Source organism: Calypte anna, chromosome 7 (genome assembly GCF_003957555.1).
Source record: "Calypte anna isolate BGI_N300 chromosome 7, bCalAnn1_v1.p, whole genome shotgun sequence".
Lineage (NCBI taxonomy): Eukaryota > Metazoa > Chordata > Aves > Apodiformes > Trochilidae > Calypte > Calypte anna.
The window spans coordinates 29,963,804-29,989,653 of NC_044253.1; the positions used below are offsets into that span (position 1 = coordinate 29,963,804).

The following is a 25,850-nucleotide window of genomic DNA, read 5'->3' on the forward strand; positions in this document are numbered from 1 at the left end:
ATAAATAAATCTTTCCTGAGGACAGAGTATTTGGATGACACAAGACTGCAGACTTCACATAGCTAAGAACCATGTGTTTATTTGCAAAAGAGGCTTATTTTCTACATTGGAGGACAAGTTCTTGCACCTTCATTCTCTGTTAACAAAGGAAAAGAAAAAAAATCTCGTCTACAACTCTTCCAAAGATTTGTTAAGCACAGACTGCAGGTGTCTCCCAATTAAGCTGGTGATGTTCCAGTCACTACTGTTGGTGATATGTGACCAAAGAGAGGACCACAAGAGCCCACAACAACTTCAGTGATGAAAGAGCCGAAGATTGGTGTGGATGAGAGTTATCCCCAGCTCATCACAAGCTTTGATCACAATGTCGTCGGCAGCAGAGCCAGATGGGGCAGCAATGAACTGCACTCCACTCTGAACAAAGACAAGAGATAAATGGAAGGATTAGAGCATAGAAAACCAAAATTCCCCTGAAAAGAAGCTGGCAGCTGCAGTCCCTCATCCAAATCCCGGGACACTAAACACTGAACAAACAGAAGCTTCCACTGCCTAAAGCTATTCACAGGGGAGTGCCTTGTGTGAGCAGTCAGTTCCCTCCTCAGCTCAGAAATAAGAGTAAAATGGTTCCTCTGGATGCAATAAGCCTTGTCTCAATATTCTTAAACAGTTTAATTAACTTTAATCCTCTATTCATCCCAAATCAACAAACTGAGTAATGGCTGGATAGTTATTATCCACACGAGACCAGTAACCAAGAGTAACATCCTTCCCAGGATGTGCTATTCTAGCCAGCAGTGCAGAGCAGAGCAATTCCTCAGCAGTCCACTCAAAATTCAAACAAAAAGCCCAGGCTGCACAGCCTTTCCCTTGGAGTCACTCTGACACCCTGGTTCTGCCATGACCTTACCCGTTTAGCTCTGTCAACATTATCCCTAAAAGGGAAGAAGGCATCAGAGCTGAGGGAGACAGCAGTCATCTTGGCAATCCACTGCTTCTTCTCAGCCTCCGTTAGCTGTGCAGGCACCTCCTCAAACATTGCCTGCCATTTCACCAGGTCTTCACCCTGCAAGAACAAAAAGAGCCAGCTCAGCCCCAGAGATCAGGTCCCTCTGGCAGCCCCCAGCCAGAAGCATGTGAGGAGGAGTGATGATAGCATCCTTCTGACATCCAGCTCTGCTCCATGCTCCCACAGCTCTGCTACTGGAACTTCATACCAGGGATTTTACAGTCTCAGGCAGTGGTGAGAACACATGACCACCCTCAGCAATTTTTTCATTGTTATCACTCCTTTCCTTCCCTTCCTCACCCTTTGGGCTTGAGGGATTCTTTCTGCTTGCCCTTTAATTCCAAGATGTTCTGCTTGGCCTGCCTGCAGTATGCTGCTCTGTGTAAATGCCAGTACATGCAACCAGGATCTGGTAGATGACTTAACAAATGACAAACAGCAGCTTGGTTTATGATTCACCTTCTAAAACATCAACTGCTCCATTTCTTACCCCCATAAACAAGCAACGGCTCATAGAGATGATTCATGAGGTCCCCAGTCCAGCTATTGGCTTTTGATACTTAAAAAGGACAAACTTTTCCCTTATCCCAATTTATTGCTTGTTAACAGGGAGGTCAGAGGGATTCAGGGAAGCCAAACTGCCACACAAGCAAGCAGCCGTTCAAGAAGGGAAGGAAGGCCAACTGCCCTCACAGGGCAGTGAGAGGTGAAACATTAACTGTAGCTTTAACCCTTCCTTATTCTGGGGGGACAGTGAGATGACAACAAGCAGCAAACCAAAGCATGGGGCAGGCACCCAGGGTGGTGGGTGCAGCATCAGAATCAGGACAATTTGCCACTGGCACTGTGAAATGGCCTTGAGGAAGTCACCATCCAGGGCCTGGCCAGTTGATCCCCCATCTCTTTCAGATACATCTTTTACTAACACTCAGGCACAAAGCTGTTGGTACTCCCCAGAGATCAAATCCTGCAAGTGCACCCATCACCTCTGGCTCTGACAGTGTGACAGCCAGCAGAGAAGGTTCTTGTGGAAACTACCTACTTGTGGACACTTAAAACTACAGTAAAAACACCCAAATCCTGGTGTCTGTAGCTCCCTGTTGGCTAGTTACAGACCTTCAGAGGCACCAAAAGGTCTTGGTGACTCTGGATGGCTGACATCCATTGCTCTAACAGAGATCACCACCTTTATCAAGGCTGACCAGTTTCAAAAGTGGTAACCAACCAAGCCAGCTCTTTCCTGAGGTCCTTACAAATGTAAGGGACTTCGTAATTTATCCTTTGTAAGGATTTCCCTGCTTTCTTACAATTGTCTCTTCAGCATGGACCCAGCACAGAAACAGCTCAGTATAAGCAGAAGGTGGAAATGGTAAAGGTGTCCCCTTTTGCCAGAGAGAGCAGTCTGGCCAACTCTGAAGTGAGCTATGGAAGGAACTGGGTGGAGCAGCAAAGGCCCAGGTACCAGGAAGCCTTGCCAGGTCTCAGCACCCACAGCTGATAGTTTCAGCTTTGTTTCTCAGAAGCTGGACTCTCCAGGCCAACCTTTCATTCAGCCCTTACCTCACCAATGGTCCCAGTGACATACTGATCAATGGCATTGGAGATCTCTGCTCTCTTCACACCTGCTTTGAACTTCATGGAGAGCACATGTGGGTGGTGCCGGAGCCACCAGTTGTTTGCCTTATCCCCAGCCAGACGTGTGCAGTGGATCCGGGACTGCTGACCTGCTCCAATACCTATGACCTGAAGTGAAGAGATAGAAAGAACAGTCACACCCTGGCTGCACAGAGATCACAATCAGAGCTGCACTCCAGTCAAGCAATTAGAAAAGACCTCCCACAAATCAGCTGCTTCCCACTGAAGCGGAAAAAGTGTCAGTGATTAGGCAAGGAAAACCTTGGAAATACCAACATCCCCAATCCTGTAATCTGGCTACAGGAACAGCTCTCTGCAGTGCTAACCCCTATGGCTCCCAAAGAGCTGACAGTCACTCTGAGGACATTACATTTTTTCATCCTTCCCAACAACAGAGTCAAACCATCATTTTCAGAAGAGTGATACAGTGATGGCTTTTGTTTAAGGCAAAACAAAACCTCCTTGGTTGTAGAAACAAATGTGGCCTCTAAGAGATGGTTGGCCCACCTCTCCTTGGAAAAGACACTTTGCTTAGAGGACTGAAGTCTGAGTACAGGTCACTCAACACCATTATCTTTCCCGTAGCACCAGGCTTACACAGCTTAAAAAGATCAGCTGTGATATGTGGTGGATTGAAGGAGTTTGTCTGTCAAAGCTAGTGAAAGTAAATCCACTCATCTCTCAGGAAGGGTGGACAGTAGGACCAATACCTTGCACAAACTCTCAAGGCCTGGGAGCTACCAACATATTTCCTGCTCTGCCATCTGCCAGAGAAACCAGACCCAGCCAACATGGCTGTCAAACTTGGCCTGGTAACTTTTCTCCATGGCTTTCAAAGTTGTGAGTCCTGCTTTTCAAGTAGAGCTCCTGCCATTTCGAGCCAGAGATCTGATGGAAAACAAGCCTCTCTCTCCCATAATTTCCCCCTCCTATGAAGCCACAGCTGAACTGTTCACCAGACTGCTCGCCTGGGGGATTGCTCCGGGGACACTGTTGAGGCCAGCAGTCCTAGCCAGTGCCTCAGAGTTTCCACCTCAGACTGAAACAGATGGTAAAGCTGGAAGTCAAAGGCTGCCCTCAAAGGAATGAATCATTTGTCTTCTCATTCATCAAGACGCTGTGACTTCACCTCTTACCAGAACCATAAAACATGCTGCTGGATACTATTCCCCCAAGGAGTGGAGGAATGACTTGGGCTGCTAGCTAATACCTGCTCTGCTGTGACTGGTCACAGTGCTTCCTAAAGCCACAAGGATATCAGTATTATCATAAATACCAAATAGATGCAAAGTTTCTCATGGCTGAGTGACACCTCTCCCACAAACAGTCCTGATGTCTAACCTCAAGTTCAAACTTGCAGGGGACCTGCATCTCAAAAGTGTTTTTCTCTTCTCTATAATGAATATTTTACAGGTTTGGTGATTTAATTTCTGTCAGAGGATGTGTCACTGAACATGGGCTCAAATTCAACAACTCCAAAATGACAGGAACTTTGTACTTGAGTTGAGATGTCCTGTAAACTCTACTCGGGCATGCCCAAGTCTGCAGAGATATTACCTGCATCACATGAAATATTTTGGAATAGCATTAACAGGCAAGAATACAAAAGCTGCTTCTTCATGTCTCCTGATGAGCCCACATTGTTCTAGAAGGAAAGTCACACTTACAGCCTAGGAAGAACATGCTGTTAAGATGCAACTTGAATGGAAAATGCTCATCCATGGCAAGAAAAATCCTTTTTTTTTTTTTTTTTTTTTTGGTAGAAAACTGCATTTTGATGCAACACTGCTGGGGAAGATTTCTTCAGTCTAGCCTGGAATTTCTGGTCTAAAGAGGAGAAATCAGAAGTTGAGCTTATGCTCAGTGCAAATTTGTACCTGAATCTTCACACTAGCCTGTCTGAATGTACCTGTTCTCTGCTTTTTTCACCTCATATTTCTCTCTCTTTTCCTACTCCCTACATCTCACTCCTCCCTTCTTCAAAAGTTAGCTTTCTCTCACATGAAAATACAGATGAAACCTCAAAATCTCCTGCAAAGGAATTTTTTTCCCCTCTATTTTCTACATAAAAATTATGTTTCTTTTGGAGTTTAATTCCTTTGAATCAGAAAATACTTAAATGCTTAAGCAGAGCCTATTGTGAGAAGTGAAAGCAGACAGTAATACTGGATGTGTAGAAAAATCACTTCAGAACAAAAAGCTGGGGAGAAAATGGAGAACTAGTGACTGAAACACTTTGGCTCACAGAGGAACTAAACTTGCCCCATGGCTGGAATACAGTGCAAAAGCACAGAGTGGATGAGATGGATAATGCCCAAAGGATCCTTGCAAAATGATCCAGGCTGGCCTGGATTTCCTCAGATTTACTCTGAACAGTGAGTGAAACCCAAAACTCTAAATACATTTGGGAATTACAAAAACAAAAAAAGACCAATTGGGAAGAAAAAGAAACAGTGAAGTTACTGACAAATGTCTGCACCACAGTTGGATCACAGGAAGGTAAATTAGCAGGTTTGTTTTATCATGCTGTGCAGAGAATACAGAAAGGGAGTAATTTTCAATTGCTAATTTAGAACATGACAGTATCATTAGAGAAAGTGTAAATCAACGTGTTATAGCCTGGCTTTGCCTTGCTGAAAGTCAGACAAGACAAAGTGAAAGTGTTTATTGCAATTAGTGGCAGCTGGCTTCCTGCAAATGAAGTGGCACTCGAGTCCATAAATGGTTCCTCCCACTCTCTGCTCTCATAGGACATATTAACACAAGCACAAGCCTTTGCTGGGTGACCAATTCATTCATGAACACAAGCCAAGCTGTCAAAAATGTTCTGGATGTCTGATACATCAGAGCTTTGCCATGGGGATGCTGTGAGGCTGAAAAAAACCCTGGAAAACCAAAGGCAATGGAACTGAAAGCAAGCTGGACTTCCCAGGCTTGGCTCATATAAATAAAAACCCATACTGGAAAAGCATTTTAAGTACAAGCTGGAAGTTGCTTTCCACCCCTGGTTATTGATTTGTGCTATTTTTTGGTTTGCAACCACCTATTATTGTACACATCTGATGTTAGATCTTGGTAGGTGATATGACCAGCAGTTAGCTGTGTACACACTGGTTTTCAGTGGACCTTCTCTCCTTCCACATCTGTTCCTCAAGAACAATGATCTCAGTATGTCAGAGTCTCAGGAAGCTTTTAGAAATTTCAAAACCAGAAGGGAGCTGAGTTTCTCCATCATGACCTAGAGCTCACCACACTGCTCTTTCTGCATGCAGACTGTAACAAGTTTCCCAAGGAAGACATTAAGCTTCAGCTTGAAGAACCTAACACAGATTCACAAGCTCCCTGGGGAAGTAATTGTAATGGCTGCTGACCCTTACTATAAAAAAAAATTAAATTCACTTGTTTCTTAGTGCAGCAGGGTATGCAGACCTCTGATCTTGGCCTCCCTGTCACACACACCACAAATCAAGACAATGTATACTGGTTAAAATATGTGCCTGCAAATAAGCAAAATATCACTGGAGCTCAGCTTGTTAAATCCCTGTCTACTCACAATACTTGTCACTCCTCTCTCATGCCTTTCCTTTCCATATGGTCCATGCATTAAAAAGTCCAGACTTGCAAAAGCACTGGGGAAATTGCTGCTGCAGTAAGGAAAAAGAACAGATAGTGACAGCCTTGTTCTGGGGCTGCAAGAACACTCTTGAGTACAGAGAAACATTTAAAAGCAAGAAAAAAATCCTAAAGCTGGATAAAAGAAAAATGCCAGATCTCCAGAGAAATATTTTGAAGCAGCATTCAGCACATGACCCCAGACAGCACTGGGAGACAGCACTGTGATGCTTTCAGGCTGTAACAACAAAGATGCAGATGAGCACCAACACAAAAGGGACAGCAATGCAGTTCATCCACAGTTCACACCTGCAGGGGACACTGTTTGAGCCATTTTGCTGATTTATGACAGACTGAAGCTCAAACTGTTTTGTTTCTTGTGCGTGTGGTTTGTTTGGTTGTTTTTTCTTTTTGGTTGGGGTGGGAGTTGGTGTTTTTTGTTTGTTTGTGGGTTTGTTTTTAAAATAATCCAGATCCAATGGAAAGCTGCCTCAAAGAGAACCAGCGAAACAGAAGTATTATGAGCATGAGTTGCTGGGCAAAAATACAATTTTTAGTATGTTTACAACAGCCTTTCAATAACTGAGTCAAGCTGAACACCTAGTGATAACTTATTTTAAGGGGATTTTTTTTCTTTTAAAAAAAAATTCAAGATTTTTATCTCCATTATACATTTGATAATGGCCTTATAAATCCTAACATCCATCCCTAAGCTTCTATAAAAACAGGACAACAGCAGATTTCTGATGAATCAAGGAGGGGAAAAAAGCACATCCCATCTTTCTTATATAAAAACTTAATATAAAATGAAGAACCACGTGGACAGCCAGAATCCAGCTGTGAAAACTACTGTCATTTCCTAAGGCTCTACACAGGCCACAACACATCTACAGGTCCTCAAAAAATTATTTAAGAGGAGAGAGTAGTTAGAAAGAAATTACTCAAGGCCAAACTTGCAATAGCACATAAGAGGCTTTCCAACTTTATCATTGAAGGAACCAGCCCTGTTAAAAAAAATTACACAGGTTTTGAAGCAGCTTCTTGAGAAACACAGATTTAGCTACTGTTCTGCACGGCACTGTCTAGGGCAGTTTGTATCCCTTTAATAGCTTCCTGTATGCTAAATCATTTTAAAGCTCAACCAAAGCATTCTCTGAACAGCTTGGCTGTGAAAGCACACTCCACAGAGCTGTCTGATTTGGTTACCTGGCCATCCTTGGCATAGCAGACGGAGTTGGACTGGGTGTATTTGACAGCAATGCTGGCAACAATCAGGTCTCGGACAGCGGACTCGGGCAGCTGAAACAAAAGACACCTTCATCAGCCCATCCTAACCACCACACCTAGCCAACTGGCTGGTGAGCTGCAAGCCCCCAAAGGACTGTATCTTGGAGAGGGGAAACGAGATGATTTAGATTAAAAACAGTAAATTAGTTTGGCAGCTGATTTCAGACCTCACAGGTTGAAGACTCAATCTTAACCCGGCTCAAGGGGGCTCAGTCTCTGGCCCTACGCTTGCAAAGCCTTCTGTATTTGCTCACTGTTGTCAGATGTGCTCACAGGCAGAAAGCTAAGCACATGCTTAACTACAAACAGTACCACAATGATAATAATAGCTCCCAACACCTGCATCAAGTATTATTTTTAGGTCCACACCATTACCAATTTATTACCATGGCTATTACCTCAGTGTCTGAACTTGCTTCTGAGCCCATGACTAATTGCGAGCTTTTTAACATCTGGTTTTGTAACAAGAACAATGTCAGAGACAAAGAAGTAACTGGTAACTTGCTGATGATGTGAACTCTAAATGATGAGCAGTACCAGCAAGGCAGAGTTTATACAACACACTGTACACAAGAGGGAGAAGTAAACAGCAAGTCAGAATAAGATCACAAGGGGTCCTTAGCACATGGCTGTCTCACTGTATGAAATTGCACACAGTAGTTTCTTGTTTATAAGAAATACAAATATTTTGGTATTTGGAGATAAAGAGAAGCTGGTGGACCTTGCCCTTATTTATGAAAAGAATCAGAACAAAGGCAAACTATCCTGATTTACCCAAGTATGTTTGGTTCAGAAAGTCTGCTGCATTGTTTCATTGAAGGCCAGTTAAACCTCAGGAAAATATTTTAAGATTACTCAAAACAGAAGAGTGAAAACCTCCCAGATGAAAGCACACCAGTTCATTAAGCTCATTTATCGTCTGACACTTACATTTTTATTCTTTGTAACAATGTTCTTGAACAGTGATGGGTTGATGACTGCATCATTCCTCTTCTGCATGAGATGCAATCCATAGAGGGTTCGAATCTCAGTGTCATCTGGCTCATAATGGGGATCCATCTAAAAGCCAAGGGACAGGCCACTAAAACACTCAGAGCAATTCAGAGCCAACACCCAGCAATTAGGTTAAATTACATTATGTAAAGAATCCCAAGTAAATTAACAGTTCATAGAAAGCAGTATCAAATCATCAGAAGCAATGGAAATTAATTGGAGCAGCAAGCAACAGCACCAAGTGACATTTATAGAATGGAGAGGTAATGAGGTAAAGATTTTTCTATACAAATGTCCACGTTGTGAGCCACAAAAATCTACAAAGTCTTCCAGTCGTTCACAGAAAGGTAAAACACCCTCACAAAAGGTTTTCCAGCCTTTCACTGAAATATTTGGAAATATTTTGAGATAATATTTTGAGCTGCTTCGTATCTGCCTCAAGGTACAACTCCTGACCTGTCTCAACTCTGAAGAAGAGAGACTGCAATTGCTCCCAGAGATGCACTCTCCTGGGGCACAGCTCCCAGCAGGCAGGCAGCACAGATAATTTACAACAGTATAAGGGGTAGAGTTAACTGGAACTGCTGAACTGCATTCAGGTGTACACTTATAATTCAGGTAGCCCCAGTTTAGGCCACTGAAACACAAAATAAACCAGGTCAAGGCTATTGGTTCTAAATAGCAGCATGCACACACTTTATGCATTTTTCCTAATCCATTTAAATTTGTTCAGAACAAAATTTCCTTAGCATCCCTCTGCAGACAGGCCCTGAAGAGCCAGGCTTAACCAATATGACCTCATCCTTCCAAAGCCAATTGAATTCAGGAGGTAATCAGCTGCCAAGATTGTCTGTAATTTCATTCCTTCTTGCCTGAAGCTCCTCAGCCATCTTTTACAGATCCCCTGGTATTAACTCTACAATTGCAACTTCATCTAAGCCTTGGGTTTTCTTTTTGTAATGTTGAAGTTCTCTCTGCTCATTTGTCTCTCAGAGGCAGGCAGAAATAGAAGCCATTTAGCTGCTCTGACAGCAGTATAAAATCTGTTTGTCACCTTCACCAAAACTGGACCACCTTGAAGGCTCCAAAACCACTGTGGGAACTATGAAGGCAGCCTGACACTGAGCTGACTACACTATACTAATATTCCTTGACATGTGCATCATCCCAGGTCCCAGCTCTGCCTGTACATCTCTGACTGTACTACAAATCCCACATGCCCACAAAAGGCTTTCCTCAGTGACAACCTACACATGCTGAGCCTCACAGCATCACTGAGGAACTACATCTTAAATATGAAGAATTTGAGAAGGAAACAAAATTCAGCAAGAGAGGAAAGCTACTAAAGAGTGGAAAGAGCACAGAAATTCTGTTTCTTTAAAGTACTCTTGCTCGTTCATAGATTTAATTACTTTAATCCACATCACTGAAAGCCAAGGAAGCCATTATACAAATTCTTCCCTCTAGGACTATATGCTAAATATGACCACAACACTGCTGGTGGCATTCCAGCTCATACAGAAATCCCCAAAGACCCAGAGGAAATACTTCCATGCACTGTAGGGGTGTCTGGATCAGCTTCCAGCTATTTGGGCACTAATTCCTGTAAAAAGCAAGAGGAGGAATAGCAGTAGAAGGCTAGTAGGAAGCAGTACAAACCTGAAGGATACAGTAGCCACCATTCTTCTTTTTGGAAAGGATTTTGAGAGCTTCTTCCTCATAGCCAGGAGCTACCACACCATCAGATACCTGCAACACACACAAATTTCAGCTTCCACGTTAAAAAAAAAGAAGGCTGATACTGAAAGCTTCACCTGCCATTTCCAGAAAGGCACTGAAGGTACACTTCTTGGGGTCATACAGTACCTAAGGCATTATTACAATATTGGTTTCTGTCCTAGAAACAGGAAACATTAAAGCACTCTAAGACCTTGGGCAGAAGTTAGTAAAAAATACTCCACCACCACTTGAAACAGAATAACCAATATCCCTCTCTGGGGGAAAAACAGCTCGTGCAGGACATCCCCACCTCTTGGCTCTAAGAGTTAATAATGGCTTAAAAAAATAAATAAATCCTTATTTCAACATCACGCTCCCAAAGAGACAAAAATATCGGTGAAAAGAGCTGCTGACAGCACTGAAACTGACAAGAAGAGTTTACATCCATCAGTGTCAAAATGAAATACATCTTTCACACTCTTGTCCTACAGTGTGGGTGTTTTGTTACTGGCATTGTTTTTTGATTTTGGTTGTTTGGTTTCTTTTTTAAGTAAGGGTATACCAAATGTTATCCTCACAAGCCAGTGAAACATGCTCTTTTATTTGTTTGAAAGGAGGCCTCAAACAGGATAGCCCTTTGTTTTTCCTCTTCTCAGAAAAATCCTAAGCAACACATAATGTGTGTTTGGTAAAGTATTAACTCTGCATTTAAACTGATTGTTTGTGCAAGGCAGACAGCTGTGGGGTGACTGTGGAATTAATGTTGAATCCAACAAAGTTACAAGCACTGCCTGAAAGGTAGCTGAGCCTGTGCAAAACTTGTGTCAGCTGCCACATAGCAATCAAGCACAGACCCTATGAGGAGAGGCTGAGGGAGCTGGGGGTGTTCAGCCTGGAGGAGGCTCAGGGGAGACCTCATCACTCTCTACAACTCCCTGAAAGGAGGTTGGAGCCGGGGGGGGGGTTGGTCTCTTGTCCCAGGCAACTCTCAGCAAGACAAGAGGGCACGGTCTCAAGTTGTGCCAGGGGAGGTTTAGGTTGGATATTAGAAAGAATTTCTTTACCGAGAGGGTGATCAGGGATTGGAATGGGCTGCCCAGGGAAGTAGTGGATTCTCTGTGTCTGGAGATATTTAAAAAGAGACTGGATGTGCCACTCAGTGCCATGGGCTGGGAACTGCAGCGGTAGTGGATCAAGGGTTGGACTTGATGATCTCTGAGGTCCCTTCCAACCGAGCCAATTCTATGATTCTATGAATCCACATTCCTGCCTTGGACATCAGCTCTCTACTCCTCTACTGCTCTGATTACAGCCAACCTGACACTTGTGACACTGTCATCAAGACCCATATTTCCAGAGGTCTACTCAGAAGGCAGAGGTTTGCAGTCATCACTTGGTAAATGGCACTTCAAGCACTGCTGTTTCACAGGCTCTACCACACAGCCAGGCTTTGTAACTGGCAGAAGGAAAAATGCATCAAAAGAGGGGTGTAAATTCTGCACTCCAGATTCCGGATTGCACAAGCAGGCCAATCAATATCCTTCAGTAAAATGGGTCAAATTCAAGCAGAACAGCTGTTACAAACCAGTAACTCCCATCAAGTGGCATTCTCTTTTTCACACTTGAGTGATTTGCTGTTGTTTGACTAACCTCTCTGGAAATAATCTTGGCAGTAGCAACATCACAGATATCAGACAGGGCAATAAAGTCACCAAAAGAAGACATCCGATCAGCACCTGCAAAATCGTACTTTAAGTAACTTATCAAACTATAGCATAATACAAAAAAAAATCTTTACTCCTATAATCCAGTCAATTTTCATGAAAGCTAATAATTTAATCCCATGGAAAGAAATAAAAAAAAATAGGCATAAAAAGAGCACCAAGGATGAAAAATCCTACCTCAAACACATGCACCATTAAATATTCCCACAGCTGAGATACTCTTCTTTCTTCACTGCCCTTGTCAAAGCTCTACCTCTGTAATGACTACCTCCATTACTTCAAGCAGCTCTGCTGGGGCCAGAGTGGGCAAGTGGACAAGGAGAAGCAAGGATCATACAGAAAGATTTTAGATAGGAAACAGTTGGAAAAAGAGGAAAGCTTTTAGATGCCTGTGGTCTCATATGGCTTTTCCTGCAAGAAACCAGATCCAGAAACGTAGCTAAGAGCAATTTTAATTTTTTTTAATAAATATTCTCTACATTTAATGGCACTCACTCCCATACAGAACACCCTACTGCTTAGCACGGTTGACTCTTCTGTTCTTTCCATTCTAAAGGTCTGGTTTTCTACCAATCAATCAATGGTTTTCTGAGGGCAATGTTCAAAGATGGTCCCTTGAAGTGGTGAAAAACTATAAGTGCCACATTGGCTTGCATTCAAGTTTGCTTTGTTTTCTATAACCTCTGCAGATTTTGCCACAGAAAGTAAGAGATATAAAGTACCTCAGCAAAGGAGAGGAATCTTTTTATTTCCTCATTTTTTATCTTTTATTTTTTCTTTTTGTGAGTTCTGAAGGACAAAAGCATTAAAAAAAACACCCACCAAATAGCAGGCAGAAACATTTCTATTCAAGTTAGGTACCTCTGAGTGCCCATATGCAGTGAAAAGCTGAATGTGCTACAAGCACACCTATTTCCTTATTCATCTTTTAGCCAAAACCCCACAGATATGTGCATGTGTGTATGTATATGCACATTTTAATTAAGAAAAAAAAGATCTCTACAGGTCTTCTAAATACATCAAGAAAAGGAATCCAACATGGCTTTACCCTTTTTGAAACAATGTGCAAGCTCTGCTCAATTTTTGATAGGCAGTTAATTTAGTCAGTCAGATCATTATGGAGAAAACCTATACAGAGGAGGAGTAGACTGCAAAGGGCAGAGCTGCTGCTCAGGGACTCATTATTAAGCTCAGGTCTTTGGACATTTTGTTTACTCCTGGGTTTCTCACCTCTGCTCCGTGCATAGGCAGAAGCTAAGGGTGTTAGAGTCTTGTGGAAGTCGTGAACCATGCAGACTTTTGCCTCCTCCTCACTGAGAGGTATTCCAACAGCAGCACCTAGTGGGAAACACGAGCCAGGGCACTCAGACCACAGCCTCCCCCTTGTCCAGGTCCGGAAGGACCTTCCCCAGGCTGAGAGGGGAAGGGACACATGCACCACTGACAGTTGTTGGAGTCTGTTCAAGGAGAAAAGCATGGCAAGGAGGAGACACCTTACCTGCAGGACTGACATGCTTGAAGGAGGCTGCAGCAGGGATGCCCAATGCCTGCTTGAGTTCCTTCACCAGCTGCCAGGCATTAAGAGCATCACACAGGTTGATGAACCCTGGAGAGCCATTCAGCACTGCAAACAAAGCACACAAGACCTATAATAAAGCAGGAAGAGTGTTCCCCCACCTCCAGAGTCTGGAGAGCAAGCAGAAGAGATGGCCTCCCATCAAGAACTGAAATCACTACAATTATTCTTGTTAAATGACCTTGGCTCCTCAGCAACCTGTTAAATGCCCTGAAAAGCTCCAATGACTTATGAGGAATGCATAGGCTTGAGACTCAGGAGATGCAAACAGAATTCTCTTCCCTACCAGAAGGGATCTGTTGATACAACCTTGGAGCAAAACACACATCCCCCCCCTATACACCTCCCCCCTCCTGTGAAAGGGGAACAAAATAAGAACATTTTCCCTTATGTTCTTCAACTGGCAGCCATTTCAAACAAGAGCCTTTCTTTGTGAAGGAACCTACCAGAGCTTGATTTTAACTGAAGTGCACAGGTAGTGTTGTCAGAAAAGAACACAAAAAGCACATGTGCTCCCTAACACATATATTTCTTTATAAATCTAGTAAATTTCATATAGTGCCCATGGCTCTGATTCAACCAAGTACTCTGGCACAAGCCAAAATCTAAGCACGTGTCTTTAACTGATGTAAGCAGAACCACTCACAGCCATGAAATTCAGGGCAAGTTTTAAGCAAAATGCTTCATTTGGTGCTGGAATCAGAAATATATGCCAAGAGTAAATGTCATCCAAAAGTCTGTTCTCAAAACCTTATGCCCTGGTTCTTGCAAGAAGAACTACTCATACTGAAATGGCAGGACTGTGAGCATTTCAGGAGTTAAGAAGGAAAAATCATTTTAGCAATAGTCAATGGACAGAACAAATGAACACAGTGCTGTTCTGCTGCCATTCTGAGAGCCAGACTTGCAAGCAAATCAGCTTCTAGTGGAGGCACAGAAAAGCCTCCTGTGAGATCTTGGAACCACAATAAGGGAATTCTGCAACACAAAGCTTCATTGTCTGTTCAACAGGACAATGCCTGTACACAAAGCAGAGATGGTTTCCAACATTAAAAGCAATTTCAAGAACAAGAGTAGTCAGACTTTCTTCTCTTCAAACCAGGCACTTCTCTCACTGCAGCAAAGTCCTGATGAGTGGCACACCATATAAACTGGCAAAGATACCACCAGACCTGTCCCAAACTCTCTGTCCCTTCCCTCTGCCACCATTAGCAGCAGAAACAACACGCTAGAAAACTAAGGTAACAAATCTCTGCTCAAAACCATCAAAGAAAGGAAGAAAAAACAAACAAAACATTCATAAGTAAAGATCATCTTGCTTTCCAAACACAGTAAGTGGTTGCCAAGATTTAATGCTGGGCAGGCAATTAAATGAATGACAGATGCTCTCTATTAATCCTCTTCCCCTCCCTGACAAAGAAAGGAGAGAGGATAAGGGAGAGAGAGATTTATGGGTTGGAAACTAAACTACACAGCTTTAATGAAACAGTAATGATAAAAAGGAAAGATTAATAAATATATACAAATATACAGAAAATACCACATTCCTCCACCCCTTTCCCTCAGTAACTCTCACGTCACCACCGAGGCTGCAGGGCAGCCCTGGGAAAGTCCAGGCTGGACTCCTGGGGTCAGCAGCAGTCGGGAGCTGGAGGTAGAAACACACAGATACGGGCTGGCATGGATCAGGACCACAGGCAGAGGAATGGGTGGAATCCTCCCAGGATGCCAAAACAAACAGGAACAGGCAAAGAAGGGCGCAGGCGAAGGGTGAAGATAAGGCTGAAGGAAGGGGAAGGGGTTTGACCCTTGCAATCCCTCAAATTTATACCCCGTATGATGTGTATGGGATGGAATACTGTTTGGTCAATTTGGGTCATTTATATTGTTTGGTCCTCCCTAAAGGAAGGTTGCTGGTGTGACCTCCTTACTCCTTTTCTCTTTCCAGAGCACAAGATGTTTGTCAGAACCAAGCAATGGCCTTGGTTCTGCACACCATTCTCCAGCTGTAACTATAAACATCAAGCATCAGTCTTAGACGCTGACTGAGAAACTTGCTCTAAATTTCAGCAAGTGCAGCTACTTACAAGAGTCTCAGATGAAAGCAAAATCACAAGACAGAAAATTAGCTCTATTCCAGCCCAAACCAGGACAGTGGTGACACAAAAAAGATTGTGAAGATATTAAATAAAGAAAATGGAAAGGAGCAAAGCATCTGAAAAGGAAAAAAGAATTTCCTTTGGAAACTCTGTATCAATCCAAAGTTGCACCATGTAAACTTGCCCCAAGTGTCTTCAGTGCAGATACACACTCTTAAAAGAACAGAGAAGGTCGAGCTACAGTAAGTCTTGTGGGGGTCTGCAGCTGAGCTTTTGTCTCACATGGACTCAGTCTTCTCACTGTAAAACCATTGCAACTCAGTTGTTAAGGCACTCCTGGCCATCCCTTGGACTATGGTAAAAATGGAGTTTCATTTCCAAAGACAACTGGCAGACATGCTCTATCACCTCCTTCCCAAGCCATCCCAGAGCTCCCTTTTGGCCAGCATGGTGTGGGCCTCACCTGTTAGGGGAAGTTTGGATCTTATTGTGTAGAGCTGTGCAGGACTCTGGTGAGGATTCATGCCATATCTCAGGGGCAGCTGGGACACCCCCTTGCTGTACTCTTTCCTAAAGTAGTCAGAGATGGCTGCATCATATTGAGCGGTGTGGGTGAAAGCCTGGGGACAGAATAGGGAAGACACACCTGTCAACTTAAAAAGGATTTGGTGTTTAAAGAAGCAAATGAATGAAAAAGCAGAGTCTCATCTACCCCCTTGACTGCAAGCAAACATTACCAACCTTCAGTGCAAGGAGACGCCTGGTTTCCATGGAGGTGTCTTTGTCCCCTGATGCTGCCATCTCTTTGGCTACTGCAGAGTAATCTCCAGGGTCACACACAACTGTCACACGAGCGTGGTTCTTGGCAGCTGCCCGCAGCAAGGCAACTCCTCCTGCCAGAGAAGGATGGAGGCATGAAGCACTTCCCTTCTGGACACAGTGTAGCAGAGCCACAGCTGAGGCCAAGCAGTAACATGCACCAATGGTTTGTCCCGGATAAATGTGCCCCTTCTCCCCGTCCAGGACAAGAGACTGTAAGAGTAGTCTTCAAAACACACAAGGCTGGGGAGTTTGTCTCATCTACTTGTGAAGGAGTACACCGAGCAGCCTTTGCAGATACAGGTAGAGCTGCAGGGTGAAGTAAAGATTTACATCTACACACTGCCAAGTAACTGAAGTACCCAAACCTCTCTGCAGATCTTAATGAATCCCACCCAGGTCCTCTGTGTACAGTAAAAAGCCATACCTCTCCCTTAAATCTCACTCTGCACAGCTATTACAACACTTTAAATCTTAAAAGATACGAGGCTATTGCAAAGGAAAAGTAGAGGCTGGCACTGCAACATGCAGAGTGAGTACTACTGCATGAAACATTTAATAGAGAGCTCTGCTGGGCATCATTTGGACTAAACTACTGCAAAGAAATTCAATCCAAAGCCATCCTTATGGCACAGAACTGCACGTGTGCTGCTCAGACTGCCAAGCAGAGATGCTGCAGAGAAGGAATGGCAAGCCTTTTGGGTTATAACTAGCAGAAAGAGCAAAACTGATGATGTTACAGGCACCCATGTTTTCAAACTCAGGTGCTAACTACTCTCCCACATACGCAGAACTTTTACCTGTTTCCTGTAGCAAAGTTTTCAGCAATTCCCAGAACACTTTCAGTGTTTCAGCTTTTTCTCTCCAGACCTCACAGTTCTTTAATTTTTTATTATGCTGCCAGAGGCTGCAGAAGAGTTTTAACCTGCTGTGTTCCAGTAGGAAGCATGCTCCTCCTGGCCTTCCCTAGCACAGCCTTTACAGTAAATCAGGCTTCCTCCTTTGGGCAGTGCATGACTTTGTCCATCTCTGTAGTGTCCATCTAAGCCACTTGCCATTTTAATTGCTTGTAACTAATGAAGTTTATATTCAACTATACTTCCAGACTGCTCCTTGCAATTCTTATGCTCTTTAGGCTTCCTTTATGGGTGTGCAAGGCCACCAAATAAAAATATTAGACCTGAGACCACAGAGACCAGAACCATCAAGTTTGCCTGAAGAACAGGCTTGCTCTCCCTTTAACTTACCAATATCAATCTTTTCCACTGCTTCTGGTACGGTTACACCTGGAGAAGACACGGTCTTCACAAAGGGGTAGAGGTTACACACCACAACTCTTGAGAATTGAAGGGAAAAGCAGGGTTACTCAGTGAGAAATAGAAAGGCCAAACTGGGATTGAAATGCACAAGGTATTACCAGTGTTCTTATGGTCTTGCCTCTCAGATCAAGGACCAACATCAAATCCTGTAGCCAAGGCTTCCTTCTCCACAACACTTACAGGGTGTTCAGTCAAAGGCCAAATGTTGTTACAAGGATGAAACAGTGTAGGCATTATACAGTGCAACTACACTCCATGCATTAACCAGTGTCACACCAGACAGAACTACTGTTCACAGAGCTTAGTTAAAGGAAGAGTGTCTTTAAATACATGGACCTGTGTTTAAGTGTTCAGTGATCTGGCTGCACACTTTGAGCCATTTCTGAGGACTTCAAAGTGGGTTCTTGTAAGAGAGTAAGCACACAAAGCAAGGTCCATTGCAAAAAAAGCGTAAACAGCCTAATTTTCCACGTTATCAGGAGTAGAAAACAACTTATACATAAACTTTTGTCCTTCTAAAATACCAGTAGTATGAAACCTGAGTGCACAGTCTGGAGCCCATAGAGCCTCTGTGGCACATGAATGCACATGGGAGAATTTACTTTCCCTCCCAAAGCAATTATGGACCTTACTGAATTAGTTTCTTGATCTGATCTGGAAAAAGCTGCAATTTCTATTCCAGAAAGCATGAAGTAGTATCGTGCCCTATTACAGTCTACCAGCACCACCCAAAATGTAGTGAAAGCAGGTACACATTCTGATCTTCACAATCTTTTTAACCCAAGAGAATGAATTCACTCTCTCAAGCTGAATGCATGATGGTATCACACCCCAGCATATGCCCAGTAGTGGCAGTGAATTGCTATGATGCACATACTTGCATCCAAATGTTTAATACTCCTTTGTTCCCACAGTGTAAGGAAATCAAGTAGAAGGGATGATAAGCTTCCAGTATGTTTTTCAGAACCCCTATGTCTCTAATTGTCCTGTGATACCTTTTATTGTCTGTTCTATTTCTAAAACCTGCCTCCATCCATTCATGCACCTGGCTTGTTTCAAACCATCAGGAATCTGTGGACTTTAACACTGCTAATGCTTTTATCTGTGGAAATCAAGGTAATCCATATCAAAGCTTCCCATCTCGAGTATGGAATTTTTCTGCACGTATGATCCTCCTGCTGAGAGTCAGTTCCTTCTGCTTTATGTAAGACAACCCAAAACCAAATTATTATTCCAGATGCAAAAGCACTGGTAAGTCACTGGTGCAAAGGCACATTACTCCCCATGCAGTTCAGTAGAGCCTGCTTACACAGGCAGCATACTCTGAGGACTCAGCACTGCTGAGACATCTATGAGGCTTCTGGTGGTTTTAAATTTCAGGTTTTCAAATTCAGCCTGGAAAGCCATCCATCCATTCATCCACCCACCCTAGGCAAGTCAAGTTCTTAAAAGTAAATTTAAATGCTAAGATGCATTCTGGCCTAATCACAGCAGACAAACTGTACCTCCCATCCTGAATTTACCTACAGTTTAGTATTCAGCCTTTTCTTTTTAAACCAGGAGCTACCCATTGACACAGAACTGCTTACTCACAATCTCTAGTTGAATGTTAAAACCAATTAGTTTAAAACATAGTCCCAACCTACCCTGTGCTAGTGTAGCAAGTAAACACATTGTAACAAAATCAAACAAAATCTTTGCTACACATTAGCAGACAGAGTGTGCTAGAATCACAGCAAGTTAGGGGTTGGAAGGGACCCTGAAAGATCAACTAGTCCAATCCCCCCTACCAGAGCAGGGTCACCTACAGCAGGTCACACAGGAATGTATCCAGGTGGGCTTTGAATGTCTCCAGGTAAAGAGACTCCACAACTCCTTTGGGCAGCCTGTGCCAGTGCTCTGTCACCCTCACAGTGAAAAAATTCTTCCTTATATTTATACAGAACCACCTATGCTCCAGTTTATAACCATTGCCCCTTGTCCTGTTGTTAGTGACCCCTGAGAAATGCTTGACTCCATCCTCCTGGCACTTGCCCCTTACATATTTATAAACACAAATCAGGTCACCCCTCATTCTCCTCCAAGCTGAAGAGCCCCAGCTCCCTCAGCCTTTCCTCATAAGGGAGATGTTCCATTCCCCTAACTATCTTGGTTGTCCTGCGCTGGACTCTTTCAAGTTCCCAGTCCCTCTTAAACTGAGGGGACCAGAGCTGGACACAATATTCCAGCTGCAGCCTCACCAGGGCAGAGTGTTACTTCAAGTTCTGGCTGCAGTTCATTTGCTCTCGTGATGCTCCCAGAAAGTAAGCTTTCTGTCTGTTATCTGTGCATTTTCTGTCTCTACAAATGATGCATGTTCCTGATCCACATTTCACGTCTACTCTTTATTTGTGTTGAAACTCAGTAAACATTATGCAAATATCAAAGGGTATATTTACTAAGCAAGTATTTCAAAATCAGGAACTGTCACCTGATCAGACACCCAGAGCCAAGCTGAAGGGAGATGCATGAGCTTCAAAAGCACTTAATTCAACTCTGCAAGAAGTGCAACACGGTCCAATATTGACTAAAAGTAAAGTGTCAAAATTCCCAAATAACCAGAAGATAATAAAACCTCTGCTCCCCCTGGAAACCAAAATATGAATTTCTTGTTTTAGTTTTCTCTTCCTACAAATAAAGAAGATGCGTGTGTAGAAAACTGCATTTTTAAAAACTGCCTCCTGACAGGGGAAAGGAAAAAGACTGCAGATCTTATGGTGAGCAGATGCTACAATTCTTGTTGCTCACATTCACCAGTGTTGACTGGTCTCCAAAGTTCAGCTTTTGTTAGTGATGATTGCTTCATGTCCCCAATATTTACCTTACGAGGCTGAAATCCTGTTTGTTCATATCAGCATTATCCTCTGGAATATTGCGAGCCAAGATGCCTAGTTACAAACAACAGTACATCTTTATTAAAAGAAGAAGCAAATTAGCAAACAAACATTTAAGTTCAACAACTTCCTTCAGACTGTGCTTTTCCTCAGAGTTTCTGCCATAAACTTTCTGATTTTCATTCAGACAACAGTCCCCAGCCACTACTCCCTATTTCATTTTACTGATTCTTTGACCGTTCAGATTCCACACTAAGACTTTTTTCCACCTAATGCTAAATTCTATAGGATTCCAAGTGCTGAATACAGCCTCAAAAATTTCTCTCATAAACATTCAGTTGATATCTTTAGAATACTGTAACTGTCATTAAGGAGCTCATGGAGATGAAAAGGTCACCTGCTGCTCAAGCAACACTGAAAGCCTCTGAAGCATCTGAAGCAAAAGAAGCTGTGCCTACATCTGAGCAGCATAGGTGCCTGGCTTGGATCCAGGAACCCAGGGAAAACACACAGGTCACTGGGTAGTACAGAGTAAGCAACAGTAAAATCCTGGATTCAAGGTTGTCAGAGCACAGTCTCCAGCTCTTAAATATGATGGGCAACAAGTTCAATTTGAGGGATCTCAACCATCACAACAGGAGATGAAAAATCAGATAGGTTAGAGTACAGACTGATCAGTTATCAGACATCTTTCCTGCTGAACAGGAGACAAGGAAGACAAGACAAAACGTCACCCACTAAAGACTATGCTGTTGAGCTCCTTATGTTGCACACCAGATTCATCCAGAATTAAATTCAGTACAACTCTGCCTGAACAGGTCTGAAATTGACTCAGCAAAACATGTGCAAATGCATTTACAGAGAAGCCTTGTTACTTGTACCCCTGGGGAGGAAAAGCTCTGCCAACTGCATAGATGTCAGCACAGCAACAGAGGAAGCAATTCAGCCACTGTGCCCTTGACCACTCTGTGCTTTCCACCTCTCCTGCTGCTGCTGGAGCTAATCTGTTCTCATTACCCAGTTCTTCCACACAACTTTTAAAGAAGACATCTATCAACCTCTTCTTGCCACCCTCACTGCCCACTGATTTCTTTTTTAGGCTGAAAATGTATTAGCAGAAACATACCAGCATGGACTGCAGGATGAAGGGTTTTCACACGTCCACCCAACATCTCAGGGAACCCTGTCAAGTCTGAAACATCTCTGTTCAAAAAGAAAACATAGCATGATAATAGATGTGCCACATTGACTTAATCTATAGGTCAAATGTTTATTCCCATCTGGGCAATAATTTAGGTCTACTAAAAATGTTGAGTTTACTGGAAAGAGATTTAAAACCTAGGAGTTTTGAAGGCAGCAAACAGGAGGAATAAACTCAGCTTTCTTTTAGTTGAGCTGTTAAAAAAATCCATACCACCTTTCCCAGCAAAAGTTCAGAGAGAAAACACATCCATGATTTCTCTATATTTCAGTATACCTCAATAAAACAGAACATATGGAAGGTGTATTACTAAACTGGGATGCATCCTTCTTATGGAAGCCTGGAAAGCAGTTCTGAGATGAGGCATTCTTTGTTAAGGTCGATCTGACTGTTTTTATTATGGTTGACACCTATCAACTAGTAAGTAAAATGCTGTTAGGTCCAGAAGGATTAGCAGAAACAGCCAAATGCTGGTTTAATGCTCTCTCAGTCTTCACAGGATGTTGGCCTTTATGTAGCACAAGCTGCATCTGACAGAAGGGACAGATGCAGTAGGTGATTCTAGTAGGTGACCCAAAATAAAATCTAAAAATTACAGAAATTTCACTACAAAACTGTGCTATGCCAAAAGAAAAAATTGCTTTTCCCAAAAGGAGGAAGAAGGTCATGGGTCACACTCACCTAAGCAGCTTGGTTATTTCTCAGATGAACCAAAAAAACAAGATAATCAAGCCCAAAGTCAACATGATTTATAGAGAGAATGGAAGACCACGCTCCAATGAAGCAATACACCTCAGTACTCCTCTTCACAGCTTAGCCAAAACATAATTTGGAGTTTCCCCCACTCCCTGTTACTGTTTCTGATGGTAAAGGCACAATAAATCAGAGAGGGAAGGGGAAATGTGACCATACTGTACTTCAGGCTTTACTGATAGCATAGCCAAGGAAAGAAGTCAGAGAGTCATGTCCAAGCACTGGATAAAAGCAAGGACAGAGAGCTCTGAAAACAGCTCTGTGACAGGGGCCTATCACTCACCCACTGGAAGCAAAAAAGGAGTCAGTCACCTGTCCTGCCAAATAATTGACAGATTTTTCATCACTGCATTGGAAACAATTTTTATTTGGCCAGAGATGTTTGGGTTTTTTTTAATCACAACATGGGAGAAACTAAACCAAATTTCCTCAGAATCATGGGCAAAAACAGAGGATGACTGCACAAGCTCCCTCTCAAGCAGTGGACGCACAACACTGAAAGGCTCTGCAAAAGCTGACCATCATGCAGAGAAAAATTATTTGTGACCAGTGATCTCCAGTGAGCTTCAATCTGTTCTTGACACATGCCACCTTTCCCATTCCAGGACTGAGCAAAGATCAGCTTTTACCTGGCTGTGCAGTGCAACACTAGGGTCAGGTTCTGAATTTCAAGAGAACTGTTTATCTCATGAGAAAAAAGCCTAGCTCAAGGCAGGCAAGTCATCACCTCCAACACCCCATTCCTGACATCTCTCTGGGTGCTGACCTGTGTAGGAACCCTCTCTGGCCTCAGTTAACCAACTTCGAGCAAAGATGGTTCTGAAGTTTGCCCCATTTTTGGGGTGGGCGTTTTTGAAAGAAGTACTTTCAGACCAAAAACTCAATCAGTTTTTGCTCACAGATAAAACAATTAAACCAATCTCAGGAGGCAAATGAGCATTTTTTTCAGATGTATAGGAAAGTGTCTGTACCTGACAGGCAAGCCAGCATCTCTCAGGGAGTTGGCTGTTCCTCCAGAGGCAATCAAACCCAGGCCAAGAGCATTCAGACTTTTTGCGAAATCCACCAGGTTGGTCTTGTCAGAGACACTGAGCAAAGCTAACACGTGGGAAGAGCACAAATATTTTGGTTTTACAAGTGGAACAGATCAAGCAAACACCAAGATTCAGAGACTGAGGCCCTTATAAGCACTGTAACTTACGAACCCTGAGGTGACAGGGAAGGGGAGAGCTGACCACCAGTGCCCCATATTTCCCCATCTCCACAGCTGAGAAGCCGCCCCAAGCCCCAGCTGCCTGAGGGCGGGCGGAGGCAGCGCTGGCGCTCCTGCCTCAGGGCCCCAAACGCCGGGCATCCGCTCATCGTCCTTCCCGCTTCTTTACCCCCTCCGGGAGTTTAAACTCACACAGCAGCAGCGGCTGTGCCCACCGCAGCCCGGAGGGAAGGAAGCACCCCCCGCCACACACACACAGACCCCCGCTCCGGGCACGGGAACCACCGGGTTGGAAGCGGCGGCCCCGCTCCCACCCGAGAGGCACCCGGCCGCCCCGCGTCTTCCGGGGCCGCCCTGTCTGGCTGCACCCGAAACACGAGGCGGCCCGGCGGCCCCGTCCCACCCGTCCCACGGCCATTGCGGGGAGCAGCCCTCCCGCAGCCTCCCCCGGCGGCTCCAGCAGCCGCCGCTGCCATCGCCCCAGCGGGCGGGCGGGCGGGCGTTCGCAGCCCGCTGCTGCCTGCCGGGGCCTGGCCGCCCCCTCTTGCCCCACCGGGAGCCGGCCCCGCGTTACCGAGTTGCTGCCGGGCAGCCATGGCGCCGTCAGGGGGTGCACGCTGGCGGCGGGGAGGCAGGAGGGCGGGAGGAAAGGGGCGAACAACGGCGGCCCAGCGGGATTTGGGCGCCCGCTGCGAGGGGGGCGGGAGCCTGAGGGGCCGGACCGGCCCGGGCGGGGCGGGGATAGGACAGGAGTGGGGAGGTGGCGGGCGGTGCTGGGGGGAGGTTCCGGGACCCGTTTAGTGACACGAACCGAACTTCCTAGGCAGGTGAAAAGTTCTGTGTAGGCGGGGCAGTGCCTCATCGCAGTTAATTTTGCAGTACCTCATTGCAGGGAGTGATGGTGCAGTAAGGACAATTAATTTTTCGCGGAAGTACTCGCTGGGATTTCATCTGTGGGAAATCCTCTCACAGAGCTCACAGCCTACTGACAAGCAGGAGCAAAAGACAAAGCACTTGTTTACTAAATCTGAGGTAAAAAATTAAGCTTACAAATAGCAAAATGATCCCTTTCTTCCCCCCGCCCCCTCACGCCCCCTTTTTTTTTATTTTTTATTTTTTTCTGTAGGGGGAATTCAGAGTGACAGTTTTGGTCCCCTATACACCTTCAAATTTCGTGGAATTCCTTGCACAAGAGGAGCCTGGTCTATGGTTTTCCAATCAGGTCCTCAATAAAGGCAGCCCTGGGACATCCCTGTGTAGTTCTCTCATGTTTTCCCTGTCCATCTAGGTGTTTGCTGTACACTTGCAGCTCCCAAAGCAGGCAGACTGCATTAGGTTCTCCACTTTCATTTAAAAAACAAATAAATGAAAGGTTCTTTATCTTGCAGACAAAAAGCTGAGGACTGTAAAAGTAAGTGCAACTGAAGGGCCAGGAACTTGGCTGTTTTGATTTGTGCATCTCTGTGTTTGGGCAGTATTGTCTGTGTAAGAAAGGGCGAAGCAAAACATACTAAACACACTAAATAAACCCCCTGTATGTGTTACTTTTGGTAGTAGCTAGTGACAAGCAGTAATAAATTACTGTTCAAAAGCGTGGCTGGGGCCAAATGAAAATATACTGCTAAGTGGTACATGAGCACTGTCATTATGAAAACGCACACCTCTGAGATCTTAAAACTTGTGCACGGAGCACAGATCTGTAGCAGTGAGGTGGGCTTTGGGGATGGTTAATGCATGCAAAAATGAAAGATTCGACAGAGCTCTGCATATTTATCTCATGTTGGAGAGGAATTGTGCATTCTGGTGCAGCACCGTGGAAGCTAAGGAGCAGCACACATGCAGTGTGTGAAGCTGGGTGTTTGGTGGTGCTGCAGAAGCCGTGTGTCAGCCCACACTCAGGAGGACAGGGCCACAGCTGCCTTCAGACAGACAGGCAGAGGGACAGTATCAGCGTAAATAGTGGCATTTGCTTTTTTAGCTTGTCCACCAGTTTGCTGTCCCTTGGCTCATGGGAGGAGGTT

General features: G+C 44.2%; 1 protein-coding gene across 1 annotated transcript; it reads right to left on the reverse strand.

Moving 5' to 3' along the window:
• Nucleotides 1–53: 53 nt before the first annotated feature.
• Nucleotides 54–24,536, reverse strand: ATIC (5-aminoimidazole-4-carboxamide ribonucleotide formyltransferase/IMP cyclohydrolase). The gene is made up of 16 exons (XM_030453882.1): nt 24,404–24,536; nt 23,588–23,714; nt 21,789–21,865; nt 20,650–20,716; nt 17,718–17,806; nt 16,393–16,544; nt 16,115–16,271; nt 13,475–13,600; nt 13,207–13,314; nt 11,903–11,988; nt 10,193–10,282; nt 8,471–8,599; nt 7,460–7,552; nt 2,567–2,749; nt 908–1,063; nt 54–414 (listed from the first exon to the last, which is right to left on the reverse strand). Exons 1-16 carry the CDS (start codon nt 24,423–24,425, stop codon nt 295–297), a joined length of 1,782 nt encoding a protein of 593 aa, XP_030309742.1. The 5' UTR covers nt 24,426–24,536; the 3' UTR covers nt 54–294.
• Between the last annotated feature and the right edge of the window lie 1,314 nt (nt 24,537–25,850).

Excerpts from the sequence above, each read along its gene's own strand:
- ATIC (XM_030453882.1), bottom strand. The coding sequence starts at position 24,425 with ATGGCTGCCCGGCAGCAACTCG. Across the intron at positions 17,807-20,649 it reads CAGGATTTCAGCCTCGTAAG|AGTTGTGGTGTGTAACCTCT; the intron begins GTAAATATTGGG and ends TCAATTCTCAAG. Across the intron at positions 415-907 it reads ATGTTGACAGAGCTAAACGG|AGTGGAGTGCAGTTCATTGC; the intron begins GTAAGGTCATGG and ends GTCTTTGTTCAG.